At 44.8% G+C, this 8,908-nt stretch overlaps 1 protein-coding gene across 1 annotated transcript; it reads left to right on the top strand.

Annotated features, from left to right (window-relative positions):
• Positions 1-1,567: 1,567 nt before the first annotated feature.
• LOC143483335 (polymeric immunoglobulin receptor-like) lies at positions 1,568-4,891 on the top strand. Its single transcript, XM_076982178.1, has 9 exons — positions 1,568-1,610; positions 1,842-2,162; positions 2,279-2,584; positions 2,891-2,965; positions 3,076-3,130; positions 3,466-3,569; positions 3,800-3,837; positions 4,143-4,211; positions 4,498-4,891. Exons 1-9 carry the CDS (start codon positions 1,568-1,570, stop codon positions 4,552-4,554), a joined length of 1,068 nt encoding a protein of 355 aa, XP_076838293.1. The 3' UTR covers positions 4,555-4,891.
• The last annotated feature ends 4,017 nt before the right edge of the window (positions 4,892-8,908 follow it).

Genomic DNA, 8,908 nt, shown 5'->3' with positions numbered 1-8,908 from the left:
TCTCACCTGTGAATCGTCTCGTAATCACGTGGGGCTAATGTGGTTTGTCTATTTAATGTGCGTTCGCTCAGTGTCCTGTGCTCGTCGTTGTCTAAGTCTACACGTTTCAGTGTGAGTGTTAGACGTTTTATGTGCGCTACACAGCGCTTTACTTGTAAAAATAAAAGTGACCAGGAGAAATTCCAGCTGACTCGTGTCTCGTCCGTCAGCCGCCTCCCGCGTCACAATTGTAATGATTTTATGGCCATTTATTTCTCTGGGACGCAATATGTATGCAATTTGTACCGATTCGGCGGAATGACCCACATATATATATATTGTAACGGGTTGTATCAGGAAGATAGGAATGGGCCATGACCGCAATGTTTCCTTTAACTGTGTTTTATTAACAGAATGCTAATAATAACAACAAGTGACAAAACCACACTGACAGTAAGGGGGAAAGGAAGGGGGGAACACCAACACGCATATAGCACATATCCAGGGAGGCAGTTGAAACTCACCAATGAGCCTGCTGGGAGGCCTGTAGGCTCCACCCCTCACCACTGCCCATTGGTAGACGTTACAATATATATATGTATATATGTATCAGTAGCGAACCGTGACCATTAAAAGTGGGCCCGCTCCCATCCCCCCCCCTTCCTAACTGCAATAAATAAAAAATAAAAAACTGAGATGACAGTACAGCTTTAAAAATGCAATAAATAATAATATCTGTACTAGATAACTTCTTAAGCAAAATAAGGTTCCAAACAAAATAAGGTTCACAGCTCCGTGTTCCTCGGGAGCGGAATATGTAAACAACGCGCACGAGGGCATCAAAGGACTGAATCGAAACTAGCTAGCGGTGGTATGCTAATGTCATCTAACGTCGCCACAGCGGGCGGAAATGATCATACAGTTAAGCCCGCCCACTAAGAGGGAAGATATGATTGGTCAATTTTACTGTTATTTGAAACTGGTATTGTGCTGAATTATCACTGCCAGGCCCTCTGTAAACGAACAGCGGGCATCACAGTCCTGATAGGGGGAGACACAGGCTCACAGGCTTCCACTTAACCCCTCACCTTCAAACACAGATTGAATAGACATGGTTGAATAATTTATTTGCTTATATTTCTGTAATTGTTTAGATGTCGATTGTCAAACTGTAAGTAGATTAAAAAATTGGATAAATTATATATATTTATATTTTAAGAATATTTTAGGCCCTTTGAGAGGGCGTAGAGGGCCCTGACGGTTCCCCACTGATATATAAGATATATATATATATATATATATCTTATATACATTATGTATAGATAGAGGAAATAATGACAAAAAATAATGTTCTCCTTATTAATAAAACCCAAATTCGTTTAGAATTAGGACTCACACTTTATAAATTATTCTTTTTCCTTCTTTATTGTCCTTAATCACTCTTCATTAGTGAATAAGCAGAAGAGAGAGATGTAAAAATGAAAAACAAGCACATGATTCAGACCAAGTGTCTCTCCCCCGATGCAGGAAGTGTGTCATTTGGTCATTTGTGCCCTTCAGCAACTGTTACATGTGCTGTTACTCTTTCATGGATTCTGTTGTTCTCTTCGTGTTTCTCCTCTGCATCTCAGGTGAGATCAGTGCTGGTTCAGTCCTATGAACCACCTGTGTGGTCTTCAGTTTAATGGTTGTAACTGGTCCTTTATTAGCTGACCTATTTCAGAATGCAGTGTGGCTCCAGACATTTCTGAACTGATCTTCACTTTAAAATTGGACATAAACCCTTTCTGCTCAGTACTGAGATACAGACAGTGATATTTGTAAAGCAGTGTGTGTGTGCGTGTGTGTGTGTTTATCTGCAGATTCAGAGAGCATGAGGACGCTGAAGCACGTTGCTGTAAAAAGTGGAGAGTCTGTCACTATTCCATGTTTTTATAATAAATCCTATGAGTCAAACAAGAAATACTGGTGTCATGGATACTCTTGGTCCTCTTGTACCATAGTATCTTATGCAAACACATATGGAAGCACATCAGTTATTGATCATCCAACCCACAATATGTTCACTGTGGAACTGAACAGACTGAACACTGATCACTCTGGATGGTACTGGTGTGCTGCTGAAATTGGAGATCAATCTGTACTGGATGATAAGGATTATTTGTATCTGACAGTTAGTGCAGGTAAGAAATCTCTCTGTATTAAATATAGACTTGCTGACTGTTTGTAAGGCTTCTATCAGATGTTTCTTATGATGGAGGACATGTTTACACTGCTGTATTTATATGTGTTTGTTCAGCTCCTGAGGTGTCTGTGTTGGGGAGCAGAGTGAGTGGAGAGGAGGGGAGCAGCGTCAGTGTCCAGTGTCTCTACAGTGCTGCATATCAGAATAAACAGAAGCAGTGGTGCAGATCTACAGACTGGAGCTGCTACACAGTGGGGAGGACTCACACATCCCAGAATTTAGCAGTGTGGATCAGGGAAGGGATTAGATCTTTCAATGTGGAGATGACTGGACTGAAGAAGAGTGATGCTGGCTGGTACTGGTGCTCTGTTGGAGATGTACAGGTTCCTGTTCACCTCACAGTCACTGATGCACTCACAGGTATGTTTGCATGTACATTTGTGTTTTAATGAAATAAGTAAATTGTCGATGAACATTTAAAACATGACAGCACTGACTAGAGACAGAATAACTAACCCTGTGTCTGTGGTGTGATACTAGATTTTGTCCCAGTGTAAAAGAGTAGAAGTGAGTCAGTTTAACTCTTTCATGTTTGGGCTCTGTTGTGTCCTGAATGCAGCATTCTCAATATGGAGAACAGAGGTAGCAACCAGAGCTCATCTTACTGGAAAATGTTCTCACTGATACCAGAATGTGTCTGAAAGGTTGTTTTTTCTGTCCTCATAGTGACAACAACTGTGACAAAGACACCCGACATTAAGAAAACCAGCATCAGAGATGTTAATCCACACACCACTCCAGGTACCAGAACGAATATTTATCTTATAATGGCAACAATTTTACATCTTTCACTTTATCATGGAGCTTTTCACACCTCAGTATCACATGTGGTGTCATTCTGTGTTCTGCAGTGACACCATCAGAGAATCTAAAAAACACTACCAACAATGACTGGACAACAGCCAAGTAATATGTGTGTGTGTGTGTGTGTGTGTGTGTGTGTGTGTGTGTGTGTGTGTGTGTGTGTGTGTGTGTGTGTGTGTGTGTGTGGTTGTGTGTGTGTTCTGTATATGGTGGAAAACATATTCCTCACGCTGGTTTCATGACTATAAAACATGTACGTACAACTAATATAACCATACTGGGTTAGTGATTATAAAACACATACGTATAACTCACATAACCACACTGGATTAGTGACTATAAAACACATATGTATAACTCACATAACCACACTGGGTTAGTGACTATAAAACACGTACGTATAATTAATATAACCACACTGGGTCTGCACACTGCAGGTATGGGACCATCATGACTGTTTGGCTCCCAGTGGCGGTGGGACTGGGGCTGCTGGTTATTCTGGTCATTCTAACCTGCACTCTGAAACACAGACAGACACGCAGTAAGCAGGCGGCTCCATCTTCTGTTATACTGGCACTTTTGAAAAGATTAAAGTTAATGCCAGTAACTATATTAGTGTTAATAAAACTGATACATTTTAACAAAGGCTTATAGTGCTGTAACTTTTGTATGCTTGTATTGCTATCCTATGTATTATCACAAATAAACATCTTATTTCATGATGTGAAAACTGTATCTGCTAACATACAAAATCATAACAATTTTCCTCAGAGGAAAACCTACGTGGGAGCAGCAACACTGCTGACACAGTTAGTATTGTGTTTGATTGGTATTAGTGCTGTATTTGTTGATTATTAGTGTTTTGTTTAGTTATTATTGTGTTTGATGAATATTAGTGTAGTGTTTGGTATTATTATTAATTTGTTTGGTGGATATTAGTGTTGTGTTTGATATTAGTATGGTGTTCTATGGTTATTAGTGTTGTATTATTTTTGAAGATAAGCTGCAAGTGATGCAAGTCAGCCATCTTAGCAATTAGACACATTGTGCCTCAACGAATACTCACCAAATACTCATTCAGGGATCATTACTGAGTAGCTTACTGTTTCCACAGTCTTCACCTGTCCAGATTCATACAGATGTCATCTACTGCTCTGTAACCAAAGTTCCCAAACATGAAACTGTAAGTATGCTGCTAAACATACAGTCAGGCCTGTTGTCATGAACACACCCATTAATTCACTGTCCCGAGCCAAAGACAAGGGAGCACTGGCTGGTTGACATCAGTAACTGTTTATGAGAATAGTTCAACCTGTTGTAGCTGTAAATGGGTGTCTAGCTTACATTCAGTTTCAGTGTCCTTATCATGCCTTTTGCTGGTGATACAGTCTGTAACCAAAGAGAATCCTGGATGGTAGGAGTTCATTATTCACCATGTGCTAGACCTCTAAAACTGCCCCATTGTACAGCTCTCTCCCACAACCACAGATGACGGGGTGATCTACAGCTCTGTGCTTCACAAGTAAGACATGGCGGTATCAGAGTGTCAAAAATGGCCTGGACCACAATGCACTAACATGTGCATGTGGAAAGTTTAACCACTAACACAGAGGTCGGTCCAATGCAAGTGGTGTGAGTTCATGCAGTCGTCCCCTCGTGAGAAATCTTCAGCTTTAGCAAGTGTGAGTAAGTGAATGAATCATTAACCATGTTCTTCATGTCAAAACATGCTTTATTAACCACTGAAATGTACTTGATTTTCTGTTCGTGTTGTGGTCACACTCCCATCTGTTTTGCTAGTTATTGTACTGCGACTCTATATGTTTTGGGACTGATTTACTCAGAATACCATTTAATCATCCCTAATTTTGTATTCTCAAAACTGTATAGAATGGATTGCTCTTTTTCGTTCCGCAACGGTTATGCTTAATTATACTCAATAAACTTTAAATGTTGATGGTTGTTTGATGTTTGTTCCCAAGTGGCTACTACGCTAATTGGGGCTACCATGCTGTACTGACGGCTAAGTGTATAACGTAAACTACGCAAACCTATCTGGGAGTATTTTCGGGTGCCTTATAAAGTTTGATGTGGTGATTCAGTGTCTTTAATTTGTTTCCCACATTCTTCACATGTTGTTCCTTCGGTTTTGTCCAAGGATTTAAAATCCTGTAGCCTAAGGCGTACTCCAGCCGTAGTCATGGCAACCACGTTTCTTCACATTGAATGCTTCTCTCTGATTTCCCGCTCCCGATAACCGATGTTGTGATACGTCACGAGAAAAGGGGGCTGTGTCCCAAATTACAGAATCAAACGTAAGGAATAATGCCAAAATGAACACACAAAGAAAGCATTTTTCTATAACTTGCACACGGTTCCTGGATAACGGAGTGACTTTTATTGTCCACGAGTCATATTGGACGAGTCCAAGTCGAGTCCAGAGTCATTATGGACGAGTTTCAAGTCAAGTCTGAAGTCTTTTTGTTGTAGGCGACTAAAGCCTGGTTCACACTACACGATTTTAGGCTGGTTTTTCAGTCGCCGACTGATCGCCGACAAAAACTGTGGTTGGAGGCGAATCGGCGATCACTCGTCGCTCGCTCAGTCGTGTAGTGTGAACTGCTGAAAGACGCTCGCCGAGCCGTCGCCGACTGGTCGCAGATGACTGGCAGATATCTAGCATGTTTAATATCTAGCAGTCGGCGACTGAGAGTCGGCAGCAGCGTCTAGCTACAGCCAATGGGAACGCGGAAAGAGAACCGCGGCACCGCTGAAGATATCTTTGAAGAATGTAAAAAACTTTCAAGAATACTTTCAAAACAGTAACCCAGCAAACACACAAAATCCTCACCTTTCTTACAACTTTACTACAACACTGTGTTTAAGTTATTGTGACAGCACTGGAGAAATAGTGCGATTGATTATATTTATGTTCACTTGGGACTATGGAGTGTTTAAACAGTAAAAAAATAATAATAACAAAAATGTGGAGTACATGTACATTGTTTTTTTTCTCTTCTACGTGGTGTTGCTGGTTCTCGCGAGAGTTTCATTTTCGTGTTCTCGCGTTTTTGGACGGCAGCCAGATGAGTCGGCGTTTCCCCAGTCGTGTAATTCGTGAGCCCGCGTCGCCGATCAGTCATGTAGTGTGAAAGCCACAACAACTGAAAGACTCGCGATTACAGCACGACCAGTCATGTAGTGCGGACGGCACAAAAACCTGACGACTGAAAAGTCGTGTAGTGTGAACCAGGCTTTAAGCGCGACTTCGTCTCGAGTCGCTCATTCGAGTGCCCATCTCTGGATCATCAGGCCAACGAACACTGATTAGATCCCAAACTCGTAGCCTCCCTCTTGTGGCAGCCTCCTGGCATTGCAACCCACCAATCACAGAAAAGATTGTCCTGTCTGAATAACAAATCAGCCGTAGTTTTACAAGTGAATAAGATAAGTATTATTGAGTTCTTTCAAGTAATATATTCACCAAAACATTTATTGAAAAGAATGCTTAACAATAAAACACGAACCTGTGCATTTATCGTCCTACCAAAGTCACATACCTTGTATGTAAATATCAGAAAACAAGTTAAAAATACTCAATAAATGAATTCTATGGCACTGTTATTTTTGTTAATCAATTTTTTTATATTTAAAATGATATAAAAACTTTAATTTTGGGTAAGATAATAAAATCTTCATATTTTATTCAGGTACGTGCTTGTGTGTGAGAGGGGGGTTGTTTGTGTTTTCACCAGTGTTGGGAACGTTACTTTAAAAAAGTAATTATTTATAGTTACTCACTACTTGTTCAAAAAAGTAACTGAGTTACTCTATAATAAAAGTAACTCGTTACCAGGCAAAGTAACTATTTGCGTTACAGTTAAAAAAAGGTTATATGCCAATTACGTTTTTTTTTAAGCAGTTTTCACAGTCAGTTGAAATGAGTAGATCAGAAAGTGTCACGTAGGGCAACGCCCCCTCTCGTAGCTGTCACTCTGGGTTCCCTCATGTCCGTGTTCCCTGCCTGTTTGTCCCGCCCTGCTCGTTGGTTTTGATTCCTTGTTTGTTACCACACCCCTGTGTCATTGTCATCACCTGCCCCTTGTTTAATGTCTGTGCATATAAGCCCCTGAGTCTCCCTTGTCCTTTGTCCGGTATTTTGAATTTGATTTGTGATCGTGTCTGTTTCTTCGCTGTTCTCTGTACCTGACCGTATTCGTGTTTCCCCTGTTACCCGTGCTCCCTGTCTTTGTAATGCCTGTCTTTGCTTGTTTCACGGACTGCCCTCCTGCTATCGACCCTGCCTGGCTATCCGACGATGAATACGGTATTCCCCTGAATAAATCTCGCTCTTCTCAGCACTTGTGTCCGTCCTCTCGCTCCGTGGCGCGAGCCACGTTACATAATACCGGACCTCGTAAGGACACAGCGAGAGAGCGAGACTCTGGTGAGTTCAAACACTGTGAATGGATGTCGGCTGGTTTAATCCAGTTAGACTCTCCGGTATTTCAGTGCGAACAAACCAGAGACAGGAATACCCCTGGCGCTGCGGGTACAAGGAAGTCTCGTCGCCGACCAAAGAAAGCGCAGTCTCTTTCTACTGGCTTTCGTGACGAGACTCCATCTGAGCGCTGTGTGTCTGCCCGGTTTTGCGAACACGACAGGGAAAAAACCCCTGTAGTGCAAGCAGCGGGCAGACGGTCTGAGCGCACAGACAAGTTTTCGCTTAACCCTCGGTTGACTCTCTCTGACCACCGCGAGCTCCCGGCGCCTCAAGGGAGGCGGAGCCGCAGCAGAGAGAGCAACCGAGGAGCTTGTGTGTCTGTGTGTTCTGCCAGGCTCAACCAGGACCCTGAGGAAGAGGACCCACTGCCTCTGATCCTGCCGGCTACTCCTCATGACAACCCCAAGTATTTTTTGGGGGGGAGTACAAGCCACGTCGGCTTGGTGGCTCCGCCCCCCGAGGACGTCGGCTTGGCGTACACGCCCCCTGAGGACGTCGGCTTGGCGTATACGCCCCCCGAGGACGTCGGCTTGGCGTACACGCCCCCCGAGCGCATCTCCTCACCCCATGTTCCAGTTCCCGCTGCCCGTAGGCAGTCCACGTCGGTTCCTGTCCCCGCTGCCCGTCGGCAGTCCACGCCGGTTCCTGTCCCCGCGACCCTGGAGGGGTCATCCACGCCGGTTCCTGTCCCCGCTGCCCGTCGGCAGTCCACGCCGGTTCCTGTCCCCGCGACCCTGGAGAGGCGTCCACGCCGGTTCCTGTCCCCGCGACCCTGGAGAGGTCGTCCACGCCGGCTCCTGTTCCCGCTGCCCGCCAGCGGACCCTGCCTGTTCCCGCTGCCCGCCAGCGGACCCTGCCTGTTCCCGCTGCACGCCAGCGGACCCTGCCTGTTCCCGCTGCACGCCAGCGGACCCTGCCTGTTCCCACTGCCTGTCTGCCGGCTCCTGTTCCCGCTGCCTGCCGCCCGGCCACACCTGTCGCCCCAGAGACTGTGCTGCCCACATGTGGGCTTGGACTCAGTGTGTTGTCTGCTCCGCCCCGTGTTCCTGCCTCTATGCCTGTGTCCCCCTTGCTCCCGTGTTCCATCCCTGGTTTTGTTTTGGTCCCTGTCCCCGTGGTTATGTCTGTCAAGGTCTGTGTTCCTGTTCCCGTGTCTGTTTCCTGTGGTGTCGTCTCTGTCCCCGTCCCTATGTCTGTTCCCCAAGTCGTCACCCACCTTGTGCCTGTGCCCGTCTCTGTTGTTCATGCTGTCTTTGCCTCCGTGTTCTCCTCTGCCCTGTCCCCTGGCCCAACTCCCGTGTCTGTCCCCTGTCCTGTCCTGTCCAGTCCTCCTCCCGTGCCTCGCCCGGTCCCTGCCTGTGTGGCCGTGCCCCGGC

The sequence above is a fragment of the Brachyhypopomus gauderio genome, chromosome 19 (genome assembly GCF_052324685.1).
Source record: "Brachyhypopomus gauderio isolate BG-103 chromosome 19, BGAUD_0.2, whole genome shotgun sequence".
NCBI classification, from domain to species: domain Eukaryota; kingdom Metazoa; phylum Chordata; class Actinopteri; order Gymnotiformes; family Hypopomidae; genus Brachyhypopomus; species Brachyhypopomus gauderio.
The sequence above is the reverse complement of the archived record's forward strand: the minus strand, read 5'-3'. Positions and strand labels throughout refer to the sequence as shown.